Here is a 27054-nt window from a genome sequence, read left to right on the forward strand (position 1 = left end):
AAAACATCTGCAGAAGGCAGATACTGGAACGTGTTGTGGTCGGAGCCAAAGTTGGCGTTTGAATAAGGAACACAAGAAGAACAAGTCCCCTCCTATTGATATATAAAAGTCAGTGAAAATAGTGCGACAACCATCATTCACAGCACTGGGAAAATGAAGCTTCTCATCAGTGTGTCCATGCTGGTCATTGTAGTCCTGCTTTCCTATGGAGGTCTTACTTTGGGAACTATATTACCAGAGCCTTACCATGATCACCAAGCAAAGGTAACACAAATAATAATTATCAGTTATATTTCTAAAAACAACAAAGCAAAAAGAAACCTTGGCACATTCTTCATTTAGCAATCTGAAGATGTAGCAGCGCTGGGTTTGGCATAGCTATGGCTTTATACAGAGCTACGCAGTAAACTCACTGCACTATTGTAACTCAGAATAAGGAGACAGAACGTTTCATAAACAGAATTCATTTAGATCGTCTTCATTTATACTTTTAGGGCTTTATTGTGCTTCATTCAGCTTGTGCAGTATGAAAATGAAAAGTAATGCATTGTGAGGCTGGAATCACACATGGAGGTTCTTTTAGGTAATATTCAGTGCTGTCTTTTTATGCCAAAGCCAATATAGGATTCAGAAGGAGCGAAAAATATAAAAGACAAACTTCTACTTCTTCCTGCTGCATCCATTTTTAGATTTGGCTCAAAAAACTGAATCTGAAACTACACGTTGTTTCCAGCCTAAGGCCACGTGCACACGTTTAATATTTGGTGAATCTTACCTCAGCATTTGTAAGACAAAACCAGGAGTGGGATAGTCATTAGTGATGAGCGAGTGTACTCGTGGCTCGGGTGGTCTCCGAGTATTTGTTAGTGTTCGGAGATTTCGTTTTCATCACCGCAGCTGAATGATTTACAGCTATTAGCCAGCTTGATTACATGTGGGGATTCCCTAGCAACCAGGCAACCCCCACATGTACTCAGGCTGGCTAGTGGCTGTAAATCATTCAGCTGCGGTGATGAAAACTAAATCTCCGAACACTAACAAATACTCAGAGACCACCCTAGCGTGCTCGGGAAAACCCGAGCAATGAGTATACTCGATTATCACTAATAGTCATATTAAAAGTAGAAAAGAAACACGACACCCACTCCTGATCTTTAGCCTTAGGCCATGTTCACACTATCAGTATTTGGTCAGTTTTTTACTTCAGTATTTGTTAGCCAAAACCAGGAGTGGAACAATCAGGCTATGTGCACACGTATAATGGTCCACTGCGGATTTGATAAATCTGCAGGGAAAAAGCGCTGCGTTTTTGCTGCAGATTTATTGCTGTTTTTCTGCGGATTTCACTGCGGTTTTACAACTGCAGTTTTCTATAGGAGCAGCTGTAAAACCGCTGCGGAATCCGCAGAAAGAAGTGACATGCTGCGGAATGTAAACCGCTGCTTTTCCGCTCGTTTTTTCCGCAGCATGTGCACAGCGCAGCGTTTTCCGCATCGTGTGCACATACCCTCAGAGGAAAAGTATATTAGAAACATGTGCAACAATTCTGCAATCATCACCCAATCCTGTTTTGAAGCCTTATCCTATGGTCACACGTTCAGTATTTGGTCAGTATTTTCTGTCAGTATTTGTAAGCCAAAACAGGAGTTGGTGATAAATACAGAAGTGGTGACGTGTTTCTATTAGGGCTCATACTCACTTGCGCGAGACTCGGATGAGTCTCGCATGGCAATACCCGGCACTACATCTGCCACAGAGGAGCGGAGCGTGCGGCTGTATGTATTCCTATGCGGCCGCACACTCCGATCTGAGTGCCAGCAGCAGCGCCAGGTATTACCGTGCAAGACTCATTCGAGTTTAGCGCAAGTGAGTATGAGCCCTTATACTTTTCCTCTATGTGTCCACGTTCAGGATTGCATCAGGATTTGGTCAGGATTTTCCATCAGTATTTGTAAGCCAAAACCAGGAGTGGGTGATAAATACAGAAGTGGTGCATATGTTTCTGTTATACTTTTCCTCTAATTGTTCCACTCCTGGTTTTGGCTCACAAATACTGATGAAAAAACCTGACCAAATCCTGATGCAATCCTGAACGTGGACACATACCCTAAAAGAAACATATGCTCCACTTCTGGATTTATCACCCACTCCTGGTTTTGGCTTACAAATACTGATGGAAAATCCTGACCAAATCCTGATGCAATCCTGAACGGATTTGGTCAGGATTTTTCATCAGTATTTGTAAGCCAAAACCAGGAGTGGAACAATTAGAGGAAAAGTATAATAGAAACATATGCACCACTTCTGCATTTATCACCCACTCCTTGTTTTGGCTTACAAATACTGATGAAAAATCCTGACCAAATCCTGATGCAATCCTGAACGTGGACACATACCCTTAGGGTATGTTTCCACGGTCAGGAAACGCTGCTTTTTTGACGCTGCGCAGAGCTGCAGCGTCAAAAAAGCAGCGTCCAGATGTTCCAGCATAGTGGAGGGGATTTTATGAAATCCCGTCTCCACTATGCGTGGAAACCCGCACGCGGCGGCCCTGCGACTCCGGACATGCTGCGCGTCTTTTCAGATCGCAGCATGTCCGTACACCTTGTGGGGACGCAGCGACCCCGCAAGGCATATCACAGGGCCCTATGGGAGCGAGCGATCATCCCGGATGGGAAGAGTTAACACATCCGGCATGATCGCGTCCCAGAAAGGGGGCGGGGCTTAGCACCGAGCTGCTTCGCCGCTGCGGCGATCCCGCCGGCCATCCTGAATGTGGAGACATAGCCTTATTGTTCCACTACTGGTTTTGGCTTACAAATACTGAGGTAAAAAACTGACCGAATACTGACAGTGTAACCGTAGCCTTAAGCTAAGTTCTGACAATGAGTATTTGGTGCATTTTTAGGGTATGTGCACTGCACACGTTCCGGATTATTCGTGGATTTTTCGCGTGTTTTTTTCCGTGGCTTACCGCAGCAAAAATGCTTAAAAAACGCATACATTAAGCATCACATCATTTTTAATGATTTCCACAATTTTTGTGGACATGTTGCGTTTTTTTCCACACAAAAAAATCATGCGGAAAAATGCGCAGCATGTTCATTAATTTTGCTGATTTTAAGTGGATTTCCCTCTATATTATAGCATTGGGAACCTCTGGAAAAAAACGCAAAAAATCCGCACAAAAAATGCGCAAAATACGCAACAAAAACTCGAGCAGAATTCCTGCGGAAAACATCAGGATTTTCTCAGGAAATTTCTGCATACTTTCTGGACGTGTGCATATAGCCTTAGGGTATGTGCACACGTTCAGGAATTTTCGTGTTTTCGCGTTTTTTCGTGATAAAAAACTCTATAAAAACGCATACATATGCATCCTATCATTTAGAATGCATTCCGCAATTTTTGTGCACATGATGCGTTTTTTCAGCTAAAAAAATGCATCGCGGTAAAAAAATGAACATGTTCATTAATTTTGCAGATTTTTTGTGTTTTTCCCGCTATTCTATGCATTGGGAAAAAATGCAAAAAACGCATAAAAAACGCGAAAAAAAACGCATGCGGATTTCTGGCAGAAATGTCCGGTTTTTGTCAGGAAATTTCTGCAAGAAATCCTGACGTGTGCACATACCCTCACATACACATACACTCACATACCCTCAATGTTATTATTATTATTATTATTATTATTATTAATGTTACAGATTTTCTGCAGCATTTCTGCATCTATTAGCTAAGTTAGGCCACGCTCACACGTTCAGCATTTGGTCAGTTTTTTACATCAATATTTGTAAGCCAAAACCAGGAGTGGAACAATCAGTGGAAAAGTATAATAGAAACACGTCACCACTTCTGTATCTATCACCCACTCCTGGTTTTGGCTTACAAACACTGAGATAAAAAACTCACTAAATAGTCAATATGTGCACGTGGACTTAGGTGACTTGAAAATCTTTTTTTTTTAATGTGTTTTTATTGTGTTTTTGATGCTGCTGTCTTAAAGAAGCACTCCCACTAATTTTGTATTCATTAAATGTGTATGTAACGTAGTGGGAGTGTATTAATATATTAATATACTCACCTACTGCTGCTCTCTCTGATGTCCAGCATCGTTCTTCTCAGCTTCTCTGTGACCTCACCACGCTGTGTGACCCAGAAGTCTCTTTTACAATGAAAGTCTATTGAGCATTAGAACGATGTCCTGTAGGCTTTCATTGAAACAGCGACTTCTGGCTCCTGCATAGCGCATAGAATGAGGCGGCTAGTCAGAATTGTGGTAACGTCACAGAGAAGCGGAGAAGAACGACACTGGACACTGAAGAATCTGTTGGTAAGTACGCTAATACACTCACACTACATAACATGCCTGTACACACACATGTAATGAATTTAAAAAAAGTTAGCGGGAGTCCTACTTTAAATAAAGTTGCTTTGATTTTGATACTTTTTGGTATTTGGCTTTGACAAAACTTTATTGATCCTGTTCTCGACAATTGGTGCATGTTCCAGATATGGGATAGACATCTATCAGACATCTTGCTGTAATATATTAGGTGATGTTCTAATGCTCTCAGTTCTGCTTAATTTGTAAGGATATTTTTCCCACCTGACTTTATTATGGCGGTTGCCATTGGACTGAGACAAACTGATGAAAGTTTTAAGTTATATTGGAGTATGTTTTCCAGGTGTCTTGTTCTGTTGAGAAGCCGGTGAGATCCTCAGAGAGTCTGTACATAGGTAATGGGAATCCGCAGAGTGTTCTGCGCCTGGAGTTCCAACTTTCCGATTTGACAAGGTATTCCCCATCTCATAATGTCTTTTGCAATCCAACGGCTGCTATGTAGATAGACTTCCATCAGGAATATTGCTTATAAGAACTGACCATATGAGGATTTCTATGAATTAAAGTGAATCTGTAACGAGGTTTTTGCCACCTAACCCAAGAGCATTATAATGTCCACTGTGTCCAGAATTATTAGGCAACTTGGATTTTTGATGATTCATTTTATTATTGAACAACTACAAAGCTGTCGTCCAATCCAAAAGGTTAATAACCCTTAACGTTTAAGAAGGCAAAAATGAGGGTTTGTCTTTCTCAGGCCGGCGTCACAGTACCGTAGAATACGGCTGAGTACTATGTGAGAAAACTTTGCTTAGTACTCGGATCAGTGTAAATCTATGAGGCAGCTCACATCACCGTTTATTTTCTCAGCCGTATTCGGCGTGTGTGTGTAAAATCACAGCATGCTGCGATTGTCACCAAGACTTAGCCGAGACTCGCCCATGCAAGCCTATGGGTGTGAGAAAAAAATCGCATAGCACACGGACCATGCGAGTGCTGTCTGATTTTTACACATCGGTGTCCTTTGAGAAGCCGGCAATTCATCTGCCGCATACAGTAAAATCACAGCGTAATACATAGAATAGATACACCTAGAACACCTGAATATATAGATGTCAGTGACACACACATATATATATATGTATATACAGTTATATGAAAAAGTTTGGGCACCCCTATTAATCTTAAGCTTGATGTTTTATAAAAATTGTTTTTTTTGCAACAGCTATTTCAGTTTCATATATCTAATAACTGTTGGACACAGTAATGTTTCTGCCTTGAAATGAGGTTTATTGTACTAACAGAAAATGTGCAATCTGCATTCAAACAAAATTTGACAGGTGCATAAGTATGGGCACCCTTATCATTTTCTTGTTTTAACCCCTTTCTGACATCTGACGTACTATCCCGTCGAGGTGGGGTGGCCCCGTATGACCACCGACGGGATAGTACGTCATATACGATCTGCCGCGCTCACAGGGGATCGCGGCCGGGTGTCAGCTGCCTATCGCAGCTGACATCCGGCACTATGTGCCAGGAGCGGTCACGGACCACCCCCGGCACATTAACCCCCGGCACACCGCGATCAAACATGATCGCGGTGTACCAGCCGTACAGGGAAGCATCGCGCAGGGAGGGGGCTCCCTGCGTGCTTCCCTGAGACGATCGGTACAAGGTGATGTACTCACCTTCTACCGAGCGTCTCTTCCCTGCAGTCCCCAGATCCAAAATGGCCACGGGGCTGCATCCGGGTCCTGCAGGGAGTACTTCCAGGTCAGGAGCAGGCTGCAGCTGCATCTCTGTTAGCCTGAAGCGATGAGTGAGATCGCCGATCTCACAGAGTGCTATGCAAACTGTAAGATCGGCGATCTGTGATGTCCCCCCCTGGGACAAAGTAAAAAAGTTAAAAAAAAAAATTTCCATATGTGTAAAAAACAAAAAAAAAAATCCTAAATAAAGAAAAAAAATATATATATTATTCCCATAAATACATTTCTTTATCTAAAAAAAACCAAAAAAACAATAAAAGTACACATATTTAGTATCGCCGCGTCCGTAATGACCCAACCTATAAAACTGTCCCACTAGTTAACCCCTTCAGTGAACACCGTAAAAAAAAAAAAGAGCCAAAAAACAACGCTTTATTATCATACCGTCGAACAAAAAGTGGAATAAAACGCGATCAAAAAGACGGATATAAATAACCATGGTACCGCTGAAAACGTCATCTTGTCCTGCAAAAAAAGAGCCACGATACAGCATCATAAGCAAAAAAATAAAAAAGTTATAGTCCTCAGAATAAAGCGATGCCAAAATAATTATTTTTTCTATAAAATAGCTTTTATCGTATAAAAGCGCCAAAACATAAAAAAATGATATAAATGAGATATCGCTGTAATCGTACTGACCCGAAGAATAAAACTGCTTTATCAATTTTACCAAACGTGGAACGGTATAAACGCCTCCCCCAAAAGAAATTCATGAATAGCTGGTTTGTGGTCATTCTGCCTCACAAAAATCGGAATAAAAAGTGATCAAAAACTGTCACGTGTCCGAAAATGTTACCAATAAAAACGTTAACTCGTCCCGCAAAAAACAAGACCTCACATGACTCTGTGTACCAAAATATGGAAAAATTATAGGTCTCAAAATGTTGTAACGCAAAAAATATTTTTTGCAATAAAAAGCGTCTTTCAGTGTGTGACGGCTGCCAATCATAAAAATCCGCTATAAAAGTAAATCAAACCCCCCTTCATCACCCCCTTAGTTAGCGAAAAATAAAAAAAATGTATTTATTTCCATTTTCCCATTAGGGCTAGGGTTAGGGTTAGGGCTAGGGTTAGGGTTAGAGCTAGGGTTAGGGCTATGGTTAGGGCTAGGGTTGGGGCTAGGGTTGGAGCTAAAGTTAGGGTTAGGGTTGGGGCTAAAGTTAGGGTTAGGGTTGGGGCTAAAGTTAGGGTTAGGGTTGGGGCTAAAGTTAGGGTTAGGGTTTGGATTACATTTACGGTTGGGATTAGGGTTGGGATTAGAGTTAGGGGTGTGTCAGGGTTAGGGGTGTGGTTAGGGTTACCGTTGGGATTAGGGTTAGGGGTGTGTTTGGATTAGGGTTTCAGGTAGAACTGGGGGGTTTCCACTGTTTAGGCACATCAGGGGCTCTCCAAACGCGACATGGCGTCCGATCTCAATTCCAGCCAATTCTGCGTTGAAAAAGTAAAACAGTGCTCCTTCCCTTCCGAGCTTTACCGTGCGCCCAAACAGGGGTTTACCCCAACATATGGGGTATCAGCGTACTCGGGACAAATTGGACAACAACTTTTGGAGTCGAAGTTCTCTTGTTATCCTTGGGAAAATAAAAATTTGGGGGGCTAAAAATCATTTTTGTGGGAAAAAAAAGGATTTTTTATTTTCACGGCTCTGCGTTGTAAACTGTAGTGAAACACTTGGGGGTTCAAAGTTCTCACAACACATCTAGATAAGTTCCTTGGGAGGTCTAGTTTCCAATATGGGGTCACTTGTGGGGGGTTTCTACTGTTTGGGTACATCAGGGGCTCTGCAAATGCAACGTGACGCCTGCAGACCAATCCATCTCAGTCTGCATTCTAAATGGCGCTCCTTCCCTTCCAAGCTCTGCCATGCGCCCAAACAGTGGTTCCCCCTCACATATGGGGTATCAGCGTACTCAGGACAAATTGGACAACAACTTTTGGTGTCCAATTTATCCTGTTACCCTTGTGAAAATACAAAACTGGGGGCTAAAAAATCATTTTTCTGAAAAAAAAAAAAAAATTATTTTTACGGCTCTGCGTTATAAACTGTAGTGAAACACTTGGGGGTTCAAAGTTCTCACAACACATCTAGATAAGTTCCTTGGGAGGTCTAGTTTCCAAAATGGTGTCACTTGTGGGGGGTTTCAATGTTTAGGCACATCAGGGGCTCTCCAAATGCAACATGGCGTCCCATCTCAATTCCGGTCAATTTTGCATTGAAAAGTCAAATGGCGCTCCTTTCCTTCCGAGCTCTGCCATGCACCCAAACAGTCGTTTACCCCCACATATTGGGTATCAGCGTACTCAGGACAAACTGTACAACAACTTTTGGGGTCCATTTTCTCCTGTTACCCTTGGTAAAATAAAACAAATTGGAGCTGAAATAAATTTTGTGTAAAAAAAAATGTAAATGTTAATTTTTATTTAAACATTCCAAAAATTCCTGTGAAACACCTGAAGGGTTAATAAATTTATTGAATGTGGTTCTGAGCACCTTGAGGGGTGCAGTTTTTAGAATGGTGTCACACTTGGGTATTTTCTATCATATAGACCCCTCAAAATGACTTCAAATGAGATGTGGTCCCTAAAAAAAATGGTGTTGTAAAAATGAGAAATTGCTGGTCAACTTTTAACCCTTATAACTCCCTAACAAAAAAAAATTTTGGTTCCAAAATTGTGCTGATGTAAAGTAGACATGTGGGAAATGTTACTTATTAAGTATTTTGCGTCACATATCTCTGTGATTTAAGGCCATAAAAATTCAAAGTTGGAAAATTGTGAAATTTTCTAAATTTTCGCCAAATTTCCGTTTTTTTCACAAATAAACGCAAGTTATATTGAATAAATTTTACCACTAACATGAAGTACAATATGTCACGAGAAAACAGTGTCAGAATCGCCAAGATCCGTTTTCCAGAGTTATAACCTCATAAAGGGACAGTGGTCAGAATTGTAAAAATTGGCCTGGTCATTAACGTGCAAACCACCCTTGGGGGTGAAGGGGTTAAATACTCCTACCTACTTTTTACTGACTTACTAAAGCACTTTTTTTGGTTTTGTAACCTCATTGAGCTTTGAACTTCATAGCCAGGTGTATGCAATCATGAGAAAAGCTACTTAAAGTGGCCACTTGCAAGTTGTTCTCCTGTTTGAATCTCTTCTGAAGAGTGGCATCATGGGCTCCTCAAAACAACTGTCAAATGATCTGAAAACAAGATTATTCAACATAGTTGTTCAGGGGAAGGATACAAAAAGCTGTCTCAGAGATTTAACCTGTCAATTTCCACTGTGAGGAACATAGAAATGGAAATGGAAGAACACAGGCACAGTTCTTGTTTAGGCCAGAAGTGGCAGGCCAAGAAAAACATCAGAAAGACAGAGAAGAAGAATTGTGAGATCAGTCAAGGGCAATCCTCAGACCACCTCCAGAGAGCTGCAGCATCAACTTGCTGCAGATGGTGTCACTGTGCATCGGTCAACTATACAACGCACTTTGCACAAGGAGAAGCTGTATGGGAGAGTGATGCGAAAGAAGCCGTTTCTGCAAGCACGCCACAAACAGTCGGCTGAGGTATGCAAAAGCACATTTGGAGAAGCCAATTTCTTTTTGGAAGAAGGTCCTGTGGACTGATGAAACCAAGATTGAGTTGTTTGGTCATGCAAAAAGGCGTTATGCATGGCGGCAAAAAAACACAGCATTGCAAGAAAAACACTTGCTACCCACAGTAAAATTTGGTGGAGGTATGCTTTGGGGCTGTGTGGCCAATGCCGGCACCGGGAATCTTGTTAAAGTTGAGGGACGCATGGATTCCTCTCAGTATCAGCAGATTCTTGACAATAATGTTCATGAATCAGTGACAAAGTTGAAGTTACGCAGGGGATGGATCTTTCAGCAAGACAATGATCCAAAACACCGCTCCAAATCTACTCAGGCATTCATGCAGAGGAACAATTACACTGTTCTGGAATGGCCATCCCAGTCCCCAGACCTGAATATCGCTGAACATCTGTGGGATCATTTGAAGAGGGCTGTCCATGCTCGGCGACCATCAAACTTAACTGAAATGGAATTGTTTTGTAAAGAGGAATGGTCAAAAATACCTTCATCCAGGATCCAGGAACTCATTAAAAGCTACAGGAAGCGACTAGAGGCTGTTATTTTTGCAAAAGGAGGATCTACTAAATATTAATGTCACTTTTCTGGTGAGGTGCCCATACTTATGCACCTGTCAAATTTTGTTTGAATGCAGATTGCACATTTTCTGTTAGTACAATAAACCTCATTTCAAGGCAGAAACATTACTGTGTCCAACAGTTATTAGATATATGAAACTGAAATAGCTGTTGCAAAAAACCCAATTTTTAGAAAACATTAGGCTTAAGATTAATAGGGGTGCCCAAACTTTTTCATATAACTGTATATTGCATGCATAGATAGAAGAAAAGCCAGCAATTCATCTGCCGTGTACTGTAAAATCACTGCAGGAGCCAACAGGATAGAAGAGATGGATTACATACAGTAAATACAAATAGAATAGGTAGATATACAGATGTCTGTCACAAATACAATTAGTACAATGTGTGCAGCTTACTGTACATGTATTTAATTAATAAAAGATAATTTTTCTGAAAAAAATGGCGTGGACTCCTGCGTAATTTTCGTAACCAGCAGAGGGAAAGCCGATGACTGGGGCAGATGTTTACAGCCTGGGAAGGGGGTACTAGCCATGGAGCTTCCCAGGCTATTAATATCAGCTCACAATTGTATACTTAACCTTTACTAGCTATTAAATCGGTGGGACCCTAAAAAAAATGATGTAGGGTCCCCCTATAATTAATAACCAGCAAAGGCTATGCAGACAGTTGCAGGCTGATATTTATAGCCTATGAAGGGGCCATGGAAACTGGTTACTCACAGGCTAAAAACATCAGCTCTCAGCCGCCCCCCAAAAAGGCGCATCTCTAAGATGCACCGATTCTGGCACTTAGCCTCGCTTTTCCCACTTGTCCTGTAGCGGAGGCAAGTGGGGTGATAGTGGGGGGTTGATGTCACCTTTGTATTTTCAGGTGACATCAAGCCCCGAGGTTGGTAATGGAGAGGCGTCAATAAAACACCCCATCACTAACCCCATAGTCACATTGCATGAAAACATACACACCCAGAATAAAGTCTTTTAATTGAAAGAATGACACAGACTCCTTTAAATCTTCATTAAACCAAACTTACGACCTTGGCCATTCCACCAATGCCCTTGTCATCTGCAAAAGAGATAAAAATAAAAAACAACAATATTCCTCACCTTTCCGCAGAGATGCTGCTAATTTATTTGTCCCACGACGGGCCTAGCTCTGCTACATCTAGATGGCAAGCTGCGTGGTTGCATGATGTGACCATACAGTCTGTCATCCAGTAGAGACACTGAGCACCTTGTTCCCAGTGTCTCCCTGTGAACTCCTATTCCCTGTCTGAGGTCACTGTGTGCGTGAGAAAGTTCTCCTGCTCGCAGTGCCATCAGACAGGTCCTGTGAGTTCACAGCCAATGAACTCACTTCACCTTTCTGACGTCAGTGCGAGCGTGGTGGGAAAATTTCCCACCGCTCTCGTGCTTAGGTCCATAGGTAACTGCATGCTTTTTTTTTTTTAAATCACGGAAATCCTCTTTAATGCTTTTACTTGCAGCCAAGCAGTGGAGACTTCAATGCTGCAATGGAGCATTGTCCTGCATATAATCGTGGTTTTCTTGAAAGACGCAGACTGTTTCGTGTACCACTGATTGAAGAAAGCGTCTTCTAAAAACTGGCAATAGGTTTGGGAGCTGATTTTGAGTACATCTTCAACCCAAAAATGTTAAACTATGTGTCTTGTTCAGTGGTGGCTGGGTTTCAGCCTTCCTTACCTGGGCCATGTCTCTGAGAACTGGATCCCTTGTACTTCTGGGCCCGTGACGTCTCTAGTTGAAGTCCTTCATCTTCGTTTTTCTTCTTCATCCAGCGCAGACCGCGATCACTTCTTCCAGAAAGGACTCGACTCTGCAGAAAATAGCACACGGTTATCTAGGTCACCGCTTTCAGAGCACATTCCCCACTTTTCCCCAACTTCTACACTACGCAGCTCAATACAGACGTGCACCCACCATTAATACATAATTAGTTATTATGCAACCCACCATTCCAATATATAAATTGTAATCCACTACTGTGCCCCCACTAACTATAAATAGCCACTTTCCCCACCCAATAAATATATAAATGAATTAGCACCTGTACTTTCCCCCAGTTCATTACCAGTCACACTCCGTCATCCTCAATGCCCCCACTCTGTTCCTCCTTCTCCCCAATTCATTATATTTACGTGTCCCCCTCTGCCCTAATTCATTATGTCATGTCCTCTCTCTCCCACCCCACTTTCTATTCACTATCAACTGCTTTCCCCACCCTCAATTCATCATCATTTGGTTTCTCCCTACCTCAAAGCAGCATCATTTGTTCTCCACCAACCTTAATTTATCATTATTTGCTTCCGCATCCTCCAGTCTCAATCCATCATGATTTACTCCCCTCACCTCAATTCATCATCATTTGCTCTCCCTACCAACCACCTTCAATTCATCATGTGCTGTCCCCCACCCCCAATTCATCATTATTTACGCTCCCCTACCTCAATACATCATCTTCCACTATCCCCAGTCCCACATCCTCAATTCATCGTCATTTGCTCCCCCACCACACCCCACACCCATTTAATTGTATAAAAAAAAAGCTTTTCATACTTATCTCTCATACAATCCCCTGCAGGCGCATCTTCACCTCTGGTATCCTGGTGAGTGGCATACGTACATGCCAGCATGATGACATATTGCGCATCGCCATAACCAGCACTTCACAGAATAGGTGGAGGGACCTCCACTGGAGCTGCTCTGCCATTCTGTTTTGATGGCCGTGCAGCACCAGGAAAGCTCCCCGCGCCGAGATATGCGCCGCCGATGACGTGTGCTGACACACAGTACATTATTGTACTCTGGGTCCAGGATCCCACTCTCTGCTTCTGCTCACCGGGTTTACCATTATTCCTTGTAGCAGAACTGAGTTAACTGAGAATCCATCAGTCAGCCCGCTATGATGGTCTGATGGGAAGTCAATAACTCTTTTATCTGTGTTTTTCTGAGCTTCTCTCACACGATTTAAGACCAGAGACCACATCAAAGTTAAACGTGCAGAGAAACAAAACGCTTGTGCAACGTTTTTAATTAAACCAAATTGCAAAAATGATTTTTAGCCTTAAATACATGCATTTAAGTACAAAAAAAAGTCTCCACAGGTGGACATCCTCTTTGACTGTATATACAAATAAGGGGTGTGGGGTATCTGAACAAAGCCAAACACATATGCCATTTCTTTCTGTGACACCAATACTTGATATTATGGTCAGAAACAACCCGATCAGGTATTACTTATGTCACTAGTATCTGTCACTGACTGATATCTTTTTTGCCCAAGAATCCTAGAAGGGATGTAGGATAATCGGACTGTAAATGATAATGACTACGGTACTAGGAATTCAAGAAAACTCATTTACAAGAGGCACAAACACTTCTGACAATTTACAGTTAGGGGGCAGTATTCCTTACAATTGACTCGTGACTATGATGTAATAGACTGGCAGTTGTATTTTTGTATATAGAGATTTATGCATTTCTGGTCCCCATAATGTCTCGCCTGTCCTCTCCTCCACAGTAACCTCTCCTCCTTTGATTTCCGGACATTTGATCCAGAAGGCATCATCTTTTATGGAGATGTTGGACAAGATAATTGGTTTGTACTTGGGGTCCGGGATCGTCGTCTGGAAGTACAGATGAGTAATGGAAATGGACAGATGGTTCTCTCCAAGTGGGGGCCAAATATGAGCGATGGAAAATGGAGAAGGGTAAGATGAAGCACAGCTTAGGATCTTTGATGGCTCTGATAAGCTTCTATGTTGACCATGTAGATAATGTATTATAAAGCCTCTATATGGTTCTAATGGTATGTAACAAGTGAACCATATTGTTGAGATCTCAAAGAGGTATTCTCAAGTTTGGAAGTTATCCCCTATTGGGTAGGTGATGACTTCTCGACACCCACCCATCCCAAGAACCAGAGTTTTGAAGAGACCCATGTGAATGGCGCTGAACTTGATCATGGGCACTGACACTCCATTCATACTCAATAGGACTGCCATACATAGACAGATAGCCGACTATTGTGCTCAGTCGGACTCTGGCACTTTCATAAGTATGAATTGCAAATGATCGTCTGGTTCTCAGAATCAGCAGTCAGACTCCCGCCATCATGAAGTTATCCCCTATCTGATGGATAGGAGATAACTTCCAAACTTGAGAATACCTCTCTAAGTGTTAAAATTATATATCACACTATAACACCGGACTTGTTATGGTGCTTGTCAGTACTGCCTATATTGCTTTCTGTGTTGTCTTGCAGGTGACGGTGGACAGTACCATTGACACTATTGATGTGAAAGTGAATGGAGAGGTTGTGGTGATGTTGACGTTCCAGGTGAACAATGAGCTGATGCCTCGGAGTTCCTCCACACTTGGCATCATCCTGGGTGACCTTCCTGCAAACAGTGATGTGCAGCTTCTCAGGCCGGTACTATGTCATTATGTGGCACAGAGATGATGTTCCATAACTAACAGATTAAGCTATAAAATGTACAGAAATCCATATTAACCAATGACGTACAACCTACACTACACATTGGTAATAACACATTAATCTAGAGGAGTATAAGGCCATGTTCACACGTTCAGTATTTGGTCAGTTTTTTACACCAGTATTTGTAGGCCGAAACCAGGAGTGGAACTATCAGCGGAAAAGTGTAAGGCCGGGGTCACACTTGTGAGAAACTCGCACCGGAACGTTCAGCTGCATATTTATTCCCACTCCTGGTTTTCGCTTTCAAATACTGAGGTAAAATACTGAACGTGTGAACATAACCTTGCTGATGGCACAATTGTGCTCCCTCCATCTAGCTGGTTCCTGCTTTGGACGGGTGTTTACATAACTGGGCCTGGGTGAAAAAAAATACAGAAACCCTGGACAATGCAATGGAGACGGATGAGAACCGGCGCTGCTTTGAAAATGAGGAACCTGGAGCTTTCTTTCCTGCTCATGGCTATGCTACCTTCAAACCTGCTCGTGAGTTGTCCTCTTATACACATATTTAAAGGGATTGTTGACCTTTGGGGACATTTTTTATATTTACATCTATGTGAGGATAAAAATACTTTTTTTCAATTGGATTTCATTAAAAATGTTATTTCGCATTGTTCGGTTTTTACAGGCTTTGTTTCCCTGCACGTTCTACTTTGATATTTTCTGCAGTCATAAATCGCTGAATGGAGCTCAGAAAAAGACTAAGGGTATGTGCATACGTTGCGGATTTTTTTACCAAAATCAGTGCGGAAAAATCCGCACACCTTTCCGCAACGTGTGCACGTGGCCTCATAACAGAGTTACTAACTCTCTTGTCAGAGCAAGTTCACTAACCAATTTCTGGCTAACTCTTTCTGCAGCCAGCAATAGATAGTGCAACACAAAGGGTATAAAATGCAAATGGTGCAAAATTTTCAATTAAACAATAATGCAAAAAAACTATTATCAGGTCCTAAATATACTAGTTAGTAAAAAAAAAAAAAAGCATCCAAAGGTGAACCCGTTTAAAGAACTTACATTTGGAGTTTCCCCATTACCCTTGTGCACACGACCGATTATATTGGACGAGTGCTATCTATGGCTTTCACGGATAGTGCTAGTACCCATGTTATTATATAGGGTTGTGCACATGTCCATTTTTTTTTCTTGGGATAATTCGGTGCCAGGACCGATTTTGAGTGTTGGAACCAAATCGGTAATGCAAAACATGGGTGGATCCGTGGAAAACATCGGACCGGACTCTGATGACATGCTGATGACACCTCTGAGAAAAAATGATCCCACTAATCAAACTCTGATCAGAGTCTGACCAGCACAATAGGATTGTTTTTCACGGATGGAGAGAAAGCGGTCGTGTGCATCTACTTTAAAGCTTATTTACCAGTGAAAGTCTTGTTCAGCCAGATGGCTGATCCTGAGAATGGCACCCAAGTCTGTGACATCCATTTGACCTATTAGGGCCTACAGACAGGGGGTGCCTACATGAGATAATCTCTTTAAGCATTATTGGCAGGCAGGGCTTTTTATTTTATTTTAAATCAAACATTTTTTAAGTATCCTTTGGTTATATCATAAAAATCTATTTGGCGGGAGTCCAATTACCCACATTGCTCCTTAGAACATGGTTCTAAAAGACGAGCTCTTACACAGCTACATCTATGGAGGCTAGTATAGTAACAAGTGCCATACTAGGTCCCCACTGCTTTTCTCCTTCACAATGAATATCTATTGTTAAAATACCCGTTTAATATCTTTACTTATTGATTTTAGTTTTTCCAACAAAGCACAAAGACTCCTGGAAACTGACTCTCCAGCTCTCCTTCCGAGTACTAGAAGATGGCGGGGTCCTTCTCGGACTATCCGGAGCAGGAAACGTTTCTGCACTGACAATAACTTTGGATCTGGAAAAGCGGGTAACGATCATTAATGTCATTATAGTATTTTTGTTCTAGCGCCTCTCCGTTATCTATATATTATATTATGTACGGTAATTGTCTTCAGGTTCTGGAAGTTTCCTTACTGGGAAAATTGGCACATTCATTGAAGTTCCCACCTGGTGAATGTCTTAAAGTCTGGCATACAGTTAACGTTGTTATCCAGTCCAATCAAGTTGTCCTGAGTACCAGTGAGGTCTCATCGTCCATGGAAATTTTGCCAGCAGACTTCAAGGCTTTGGAAAACATATGGCTTGATCATGATTCTCAACTTTCTATCGGAGGCACTTCAGGTAACTGTCCACATCCAGGGCTCAGTATCACATGTTCCTTATAAACTACACATTGTTGGACTGGGGCTTGTAGTCTAGGTCTGCAGTGAAAAGGCACCTTCAAACAGCCTGGAGGACCCTCACAATTGCCCTGTCTAAGAATATGCCATCAACATTTAAGAACTGGATAACCATTTAAGCCCCTCCAGGACCAGCCATTTATTCATTGCGAAATAAAAAAAGCAAAAAAAAAAAAACACCGCATGTTTGTTATTGTTTTTTTGGGTTTCATTTTTATGCAGTTTGTTGTGCCATAAAATTGACCCCGGCAACATGATTCTTCAGGTTCGCTTGATTACAGCCATACTAAAATTCTAAGTCCTTCTTTTTTTAATTATGTTTGTGAATAAGGAGTAACAAAACCTTTCATATAATTTTTTCATATCGTCCTATTAATTGCAAGAAAATTGGTGGGAATTCAGGTCCTTAGCAGCCACAATTGCTAAAAAATACCCTGTGAAAGTTTAAGATTTAATCAGTAATCCGCCCTGTGCACTCACTCAGGCAGGAGCTGTGCCCTGCTGTATCCTGAGCTGCGCAGTTCACTGAGGTTTTTTGAGCTATCACTAAGGGCTCAGCCAGGGGCGTTTCATAGAAATCATGGGGCCTCATAGCTGAAGATCTAATTAGGCCCCCCTCCAACAAAACAAAAATAATATTCAGCAGGGTCACAGAATAGCATATCTCACAACTTTGCAGTCCTTACAAAGTAATTTTCCTCCTACTGAAGCCCTAGATTCCCTTTTACATTGCACCCATAACGTATAATGCCAACAAAGGTGCCACACAAAAACTGTATGATACTCCACAGCTAATTCCTCCACAGTACCCTGCACATGCACAGTATGATGAACCTACTGTATCCCTCTTCAACTCCCCCGACAAAGTATGGTGACCCCAACATAGTATGATCCTCAAACTGTGACCCCCACAAAGCACTCCATGCAGTATAATTGACCTACATACAGTATAATGGCACCACACCTCACCACACTGTATAATGGACAACAGTAGCCTAAAAACAGTATAATGGCCCCACACAAGCCTTCACACTGTATAATTGCGTGCGTACAGTATAATGGACCCCACATAGCCCTGTATAAGGGCTCCCACATAGCCCTTCAAATATTATAATGGCCCCCACATAGTCCACCATATAGTATACTGCACCCCATAATCCTCCATATAGTATACTACACTCCAAAGTCCTCCATATAGTATAATGCACTCCCCATTGTCCTCTATATAGTATAATGCACTCCCCATAGCCTTCCATATAGTATAATGTACTCTCCATAGTCCTCCCCCATAGTTCTGCATACAGTATAAAGTACCCCTATAGTCCTCCATACAGTATTATGGCCACCACAATGTACTCACTGATTTAAAATTAAAAACAAATACTCACCTCTCCTCCTTATTCCCCCTTGTGTGCGTTCGTTCGTGCATGTGAGTAAGCGTTCTGAAACACTGGACATCTCAACATAGTGGGCACCGTGTAGTGACATAATTGTGCCCGCTGCGCTGAGACGTCAGATGCTGAGGACGAATTATGGAGGAGGAAGTGTCAGCTGACGCTCCATCCTTCCTTTCAACTGTATCCATAATGCAGATACAGTTGAACGTGCCATGACCAATGAAGGTGCCCAATACTGGCGCTGACACCGGACTTCCCTGGCTTACGTGCCCAGTAGCAGCTACATGGCCTGCCACCATTGGCGGTAGGCCACTGGACTCAGCATTTGAACCCTCACTGATCTGCTTGCAAGTAAGAGAACGAAAAAGGGGTAAAAAAAATGTTATAACATATTTAGTTATTTTAGAAAAAAAACACGTCAAAGCTTTGTAGCAAACAATTGGTTTGTGCAGCCCCGTTCAGAAACTTATAGCACTTTTTCTTTTGTGTCGACAGAGCTGTGAGAGAGCATTCCCAGTTCTTTTTTTCTTTATGTGGTTTACTGTTTTGATTAATTAATTTTATATTTTAGTTGTACAGACCACCAAATATGTTTTTTTTTTTGTTTTACATTTTTATTTTTGGAAAAGACATTGATTTCAACCAACTTTTTTATATATTTAAAGGGAATCTGTCACCCCATTTTTCGCCTATAAGCTGCGGCCAGGGCAGTTTCTAGCCCAAAAATGACACAGGGCGAGAGTAGGAAATTTCTCCCCCCCCCCCCCCCCCCCCCCGGCACCGAAAATAATAAACATTATTTTTGTGGGCTTGAGTAATAAATAGAGAGCAGGCTTGTATCTTCCCTTTTTTTAATAAATTATAATTTGCCTTTAACTTATATAGAACTTGGGGAAAAGGGACAAGTATGCTAATTATTAACGGTGAGAACAAAGTTGTAGGTAAATAATATCTATTAATTATTTTGGAAACAGATCCTAAAAATTGTAGGTTGCAGATTTATGAGAAACTGACTCTTCTAGATTTAGCCGCTGCAAAAGCATTAATAGCTTCCGAATAATTCAGCTTTTCTGCCAGTTCATTTTCTAATTCCAGGTCACATTTACTAATCTCTTCTAAAAGGAGATTGGCGAGACTTTCCCCAGATGTATCAGTAGCAGGACGATAGCCAATAAAATGTTCCTTTATTGCTACGTGATCATCATCTATATCAACAAATCTTAAGGTGTATGACAACTGTTCAGTGTGACCTGCATCTTGTGTGCAGTCCAACATTATTGAAAAATACTTAGATCTTTTGGCTTTTTCTAGAATACATTTCTTCACCTGAGAGGCCATCAAGCAGATAATTTCATTTTGAATTAAATTTCCACAGTAATGTGTATGGATTTCCTGGGAAGTAATTCGTTTTAAATGATCTCTCATTACTGGTTCAAATTTTCCAAGAAGCTCTATAAGCCCAAGGAAATGTCCATTATTTGGTGTAAACAATGTATTTGACGATCCTCGAAAAGCTAAATTATTGGTTGCCAGGTATACAGTTACTGCCATAACTCTTTCCAACACTTCTCGCCTGGGTGAGGATGCCACCAGACTGCCAAAGATGAGGTAAGTCAGCTGGGCCCCCTCCCGGGTTTCATGCTGTGGGGCATGCCAAATCAGCATGCCCCAAGGGTGGTTGGGGGGGGGGCAGGTGTGGGGGTCCCCATCCAAAAAAAAAGGCTAGCCCAACCCATCCCATCCCTCAGACCCCCTCACCTGTTCAGTGTGTCAGTGCCCTCTGCCCTCTGAGTCTGAGCGCGCTCAGACTGCTAAATGGGGCTGCTGGGAAGGGAAGGACTAATCCATAGGCAGGGGGTGGGCATTTTTGCTATACTGCTACCACTGTCAGACTAGACTGCAGCCTGTCCTGTCCAGCATTGAAATTGGCAACAGCCAGGCAGCCTAGTCTGACAGTGATAGTGTGTGTGCTTAGCTCTTTGATCACTGTCTCAGGGAGCGCCCGTGCTCAGCCGAGAGCGCGGCGCCCCTGCTATCAGTGTGGGAGTGGCCGAGCTGCCTCATCCTGGCTGTTCATTCTCGCTGTTCATCCAGCGCGGAGCGGAGGTGAGTCATACCTCCCAACTTTTGAAGATGGGAAAGAGGGACAAAGTTTGCGGCGCGCTTTGCGCGCCGCGGCAAATTTTAGGCCACGCCTCTGACCACACCCATTCATAATTAGTCACACCCATATCCACATCCCAACCACACCCATTTAGCACTGCCGATCACACTGTTTCATATACAATAATTATAAACAAAAAAATATGGCCACACAGTGCCCCATACTGTATAATGGCCACACATGATGCTCCATACTGTATAATGAACACACATGACGCTCCATACTGTATAATGGCCACACATGATGCTCCATACTGTATAATGAACACACATGATGCTCCATACTGTATGACCGCACATGATGCTCCATACTGTATAATGACCGCACATGATGCTCCATACTGTATAATGACCCCACATGATGCTCCATACTGTATAATGGCCGCACATGATGCTCCATACTGTATAATGAACACACATGATGCTCCATACTGTATGACCGCAAATGATGCTCCATACTGTATAATGACCGCACATGATGCTCCAGACTGTATAATGACCGCACATGATGCTCCATACTGTATAATGACCCCACATGATGCTCCATACTGTATAATGACCGCACATGATGCTCCATACTGTATAATGACCGCACATGATGCTCCATACTGTATGACCGCAAATGATGCTCCATACTGTATAATGACCGCACATGATGCTCCAGACTGTATAATGACCGCACATGATGCTCCAGACTGTATAATGACCGCACATGATGCTCCAGACTGTATAATGACCGCACATGATGCTCCAGACTGTATAATGACCGCACATGATGCTCCAGACTGTATAATGACCGCACATGATGCTCCAGACTGTATAATGACCGCACATGATGCTCCATACTGTATAATGGCCGCACATGATGCTCCATACTGTATAATGGCCACACATGATGCTCCATACTGTATAATGGCCGCACATGATGCTCCATACTGTATAATGGCCACACATGATGCTCCATACTGTATAATGACCGCACATGATGCTCCATACTGTATAATGACCGCACATGATGCTCCATACTGTACAATGACCGCACATGATGCTCCATATTGTATAATGACCGCACATGATGCTCCATACTGTATAATGACCGCACATGATGCTCCATACTGTATAATGGCCACACATAATGCTCCATACTGTATAATGACCGCACATGATGCTCCATACTGTATAATGACCGCACATGATGCTCCATATTGTATAATGACCACACATGATGCTCCATACTGTATAATGACATACAGGCACGCAGCTCACACACAGGCACGCAGCTCACACGCACGCAGCTCACAAACACATGCAGCTTTGACACAAATGCATCACACACGCAGCCATCACACACACACGCAGCCATCACACACACACACACGCAGCCATCACACACACACACACGCAGCCATCACACACACACACGCAGCCATCACACACACACACACACGCAGCCATCACACACACATGCAGCCATCACACACACACGCAGACATCACACACGCAGCCATCACACACACACACACACGCAGCCATCACACACACACGCAGCCATCACACACACGCAGCCATCACACACACACAGCCATCACACACACACAGCCATCACACACACACAGCCATCACACACACACAGCCATCACACACACACAGCCATCACACACACGCAGCCATCACACACACACAGCCATCACACACACACGCAGCCATCACACACACGCAGCCATCACACACACGCAGCCATCACACACACGCAGCCATCACACACACGCAGCCATCACACACACACACGCAGCCATCACACACACACGCAGCCATCACACACACAGCCATCACACACACACACGCAGCCATCACACACACACACACACGCGCAGCCATCACACATGCAGCCATCACACACACACGCAGCCATCACACACACACACGCAGCCATCACACACACACACGCAGCCATCACACACACACGCAGCCATCACACACACACACGCAGCCATCACACACACACACACGCAGCCATCACACACACACACACGCAGCCATCACACACACACAGCCATCACACACACACACGCAGCCATCACACACACGCAGCCATCACACACACACACACGCAGCCATCACACACACACAGCCATCACACACACACACCCAGCCATCACACACACACACACGCAGCCATCACACACATCACACACACACAATCTCCTCTGTGATGCAGGGGCGGCTGATGTCCATGTGCAGCTCTCTGCTGAAGTCTTCAGTCTCCTGCTCACAGCTCTGCACTATCCCGGCACCTCCCCCGTCTCTCCTTCTCTGCCGGGATAGCAGCTAAGAGCAGAAGCCGGAGCTCCGTGCACACACAGCCAGAGGTAGTGAATCGCTGACCTTTCTTCTTGATTGCTGCAGGCTCTCTCCTTCAGCGTGGCAGCGCCGCACAGGGGGCGGGAGGGGGGGGGGGTGTTGCGCGGGCGGTCAGGAGGCAGCTTTTATATAAAAAAAAAAAAAAACAGGCTCTCTCTACGTCCCGGAAGTGGGCGGGGCTTCACCGGCGGCCGCAAATTCGGGATTTTAAATGCCCGAAGCGGGACAGCGGGACCCCGGTGCCAAAGCGGGACTGTCCCGCTGAAATCGGGACGGTTGGGAGGTATGGGTGAGTGGCGGCGCCGAGGTGGCCGCAACCATTATGTGCGGTGCGGGGGGGGGGGGCGCGGCGACGCGAGGCGATGATCTGACCGCTCAGCTGTCAGATTTGCAGCTGAGTTCGGGCAGGGCGCGCCCGCGCTCAGCACTGAGCGCGGCATCCGCGCCCCTGACAGCCCTTAAACAGCAGCAGCAGCGGGCAGGGGACCACCGGGGCCCGAGGCCTCTCCTGCGCCCCCCGGCCCCACGGCGCCCCGTGTGGCCGCCCTGCCCGCCCTGTTGAAGAAACGGCCCTGGCTGCGGCCACCACCATCAGGGGCTTATCTACAGCATTCTGTAATGCTGCAGATAAGCCCCCGATATAACCTGAAAGATAAGAAAAACAAGTTAGATTATTCTCACCCAGGGGCGATCTGGTGCAGTCCGGTCCGGCGGGCATCGCGGTCCGGCACCTCCCATCTTCATGCGATGACGTCCTCTTTTTTGCTTCTGGTTGCGGCTCCTGCGCAGGCATACTTTATCTGCTCTGTTGAGGGCAGAGCAAAGTACTGTTGTGCGCAGGCGCCAGGAAAGGTCAGAGAGGCCCGGCGCCTGTGCACTGCAGTACATTCCTCTGCCCTCAATAGAGCAGATAAAGTATGCCTGCGCAGGAGCCGCAACAGGAAACAAGGAAGAAGACGTCATAGCATGAAAATGGGAGGCGCTGGACCCGGAGCGCGACGCCCATCAGACCAGACCGCATCGGGACCGCCCCTGGGTGAGAATAATCTAACTTGTTTTTCTTATCTTTCAGGTTACATCAGGGGTTTATCTACAGCAGCTTATAGGCGAAAAATGGGGTGACAGATTCTCTTTAAACTTTGTAAAAAAAAATTTAGATTATTTTTTACTTTATTTTTTAGTCCTAAGGAACTTGAAGGGCTTAAAGCAGTTGCTGATCTGATAAAGTTTGTCGGATCGTACTCAGACCAATAATACGGTGATCTGCACGAGCACTAATAGAAGGTAATGGGAAGGCATAAAACAATCCAAGACATTTTAATAGTATCTTTGCTTCAAACTGGTAACGTCTTCTTTATTGTAAAATGAAAACGTAAAAAAAGTGCTTAGTTGTTAAAAAAAAAAAAAAAAGTTGCTTCAAGGAAAAAAAAAGAGTTTTCTGAAGTGTCTTCATCTTGAAGAACTCAGCGTGTGCGCATACCGCTATAGGCCTACTGATATGGCCTGTGAAAACCTTTTTGGGCACCCAGATTGATGACAATTTTCATCCTAATCATACTCTCTTGTGTTTGCAGAACAAGCTGAGCCTGGGGTGCGTTTCTCAGGTTGTCTGAAGATAACTCTACAAGGAAGAGCGATTGACTTTGACTCGGCCCAGTACAAACACCCTCATGTCCACAGTCACAGCTGCCCACTGGCAATATAGGGAATAACGTGACATCTTCATTGGAGTTTTTTTTTTTTTTTTTTTACTTGTTGGTAATTACAATTAGGATGATTATTCTTGTTTTATGACTTTTTAATATCATGTAATTTTCTGAGTTTAAATGTTAAATGGTCTTTTAATAAGGCTTTATATTTTCTGGGGCTTTAATAATGTTTATATTTGATTTAGTAAGAACCCCAATAAATGTATGATCCTTGGCTATATCAACGTGTATGGAAAATATATCATTCTAACATAATCTAATGTATGGATTTAGAAATTGTTTTATAGCCCCAAGTTTGCCAGATCAATCTTTTTGGGGTCCAGAAAATAGAGCAAAGTCCACCATTATATAAGGGGAAGTGCCATGCTTATTAGTTATACACATTCTGGGTACACACTTTATATACTGAGCTGCTCTGATTTTGTAACTTCCATATTGATCACTACTGAGACGTACAATTTCATGTATCAGCCTAATATTGTGGTTTCACCTTCACATGAAGTCTACATGAGAAATAAATCCTTTTTACACATGGATTAATATTTGTCTTTATTTCTACATTGATGATGCAATCAGTAATGAGGTCCAGATGGAGTACAAATCTGGAAAAGACATCAGAGATTTTTTTCTCTTACATAAAAGGCACAGAACGAGTTTCATCATTTTTTCGGTCAGTGGCCCTGATTCGTAAAAATAATTTCACCAGAATTTTGGCATAAATGGCTATGGAAAGTCGCAACTTGGAATAGTGCAAACATTTTCCAACTTCTGAATTTTTTACTCCAGTTTCTCCCGGCTTTGGATGCATGATACCACAGCTTGTCTAATTCATGATGAGCTGTACAGTTCTCTATGCTGGAAATCTTACTCCAGTTGGGGACTGGAGTAAGATTTGTGATGTGGTGCATGGAGGCACAAGTCAATTGTCAGATGTGCCGGAATCATTATAAGACGAGTCAAAATAATTAGGAGCAGCCTCTTAATGAATCAGTAGCTTCTGTCTCCAACATGCCCCATCATCAAGATCGGCAAGAAATTACATCAGAGCTCAGTGATTTTCCCATATGCCACAAACAAAAATACTGCAAAGCTTCTCCCACTCATCAGGGGTGTACACATTATTGGGGCAGCGTGTGTTGCCTTACAGGGGACCAAGAGGTAAGGGGGCCCATTTATGCCTTCATATCAATAAGCAGGGTTTGTCATAGACACAAAGAGGGGCACCTGTGTTCTTGAACAGGGGTCCTTTTGCATCTGTGAATGCCACTACCACCCATTACAATCAGACAGCACATGGGTGACAATGTGTGTCGTCAGTGATTTTTCTCAGACCCATAAACTTGTATTTCTGATTTTGACCCGTGACTCACATGAAAAACGAACATGTCTCTGTGATATTTTTGCGGATACATGGTCCACAAAAAATACATGTGAATAGTACCATAGATTGTAATGGAAACATTTTCAAGTTACATGAAAAACATGGACACAATTCATACTTAAAAAGCTAATATCTGAATGAGGCCTATGTTTTAACCCCTCACTTTAACAACATTTTCTATTCTGTGTGTAATGAACATGTTACACAGTTTTTCATATAGAAATACCTTCCATAAAAGTTTATTGCTGTTTTCAAGACCAGGATAGATTTTTCTATCTGGAGGTTCCTGCAGAGATCTTAAAAACTGTGAGAAATTCTTCCTAAAGTACAGTTGTGTGAAAAAGTGTTTGCCCCCTTCGTGATTTCCTATTCTTTTGCATGATGTCTAGGATCTTTTGGTCTACCTCACTTTATCAGGCAGGTCCTATTTAAGTGATTTCTTGATCGAGAACCGGTGTGGCAGTAACTCGGCTTCCCAAAGATGTGATAAACCACAGTTAATTTATGTTTTAAGGGGAGGACAATAACTTTTTTACGCAGGGCCCTGTGGGTTTGGATTTCTTTTTCCCTTAACCCCTTCACCCCCAAGGGTGGTTTGCACGTTAATGACCAGGCCAATTTTTACAATTCAGACCACTGTCCCTTTATGAGGTTATAACTCTGGAACGCTTCAACGGATCTTGGCGATTCTGACATTGTTTTCTCGTGACATATTGTACTTCATGATAGTGGTAAAATTTCTTCAATATAACTTGCGTTTATTTGTGAAAAAAATGGATATTTGGCGAAAATTTTGCAATTTTCCAACTTTGAATTCTTATGCCCTTAAATCACAGACATATGTCACGCAAAATACTTAATAAGTAACATTTCCCACATGTCTACTTTACATTAGCACACTTTTGGAACCAAATTTTTTTTTGTTAGGGAGTTA

General features: G+C 43.0%; 1 protein-coding gene across 1 annotated transcript; it reads left to right on the plus strand.

Annotated features, from left to right (window-relative positions):
• Positions 1-25275, plus strand: SHBG (sex hormone binding globulin). The gene is made up of 8 exons (XM_077291203.1): positions 1-264; positions 4689-4798; positions 13846-14035; positions 14590-14757; positions 15141-15306; positions 16594-16736; positions 16825-17050; positions 24605-25275. Exons 1-8 carry the CDS (start codon positions 154-156, stop codon positions 24733-24735), a joined length of 1245 nt encoding a protein of 414 aa, XP_077147318.1. The 5' UTR covers positions 1-153; the 3' UTR covers positions 24736-25275.
• Positions 25276-27054: the final 1779 nt, after the last annotated feature.

The sequence above is a fragment of the Ranitomeya variabilis genome, chromosome 2, assembly GCF_051348905.1.
Source record: "Ranitomeya variabilis isolate aRanVar5 chromosome 2, aRanVar5.hap1, whole genome shotgun sequence".
NCBI classification, from domain to species: domain Eukaryota; kingdom Metazoa; phylum Chordata; class Amphibia; order Anura; family Dendrobatidae; genus Ranitomeya; species Ranitomeya variabilis.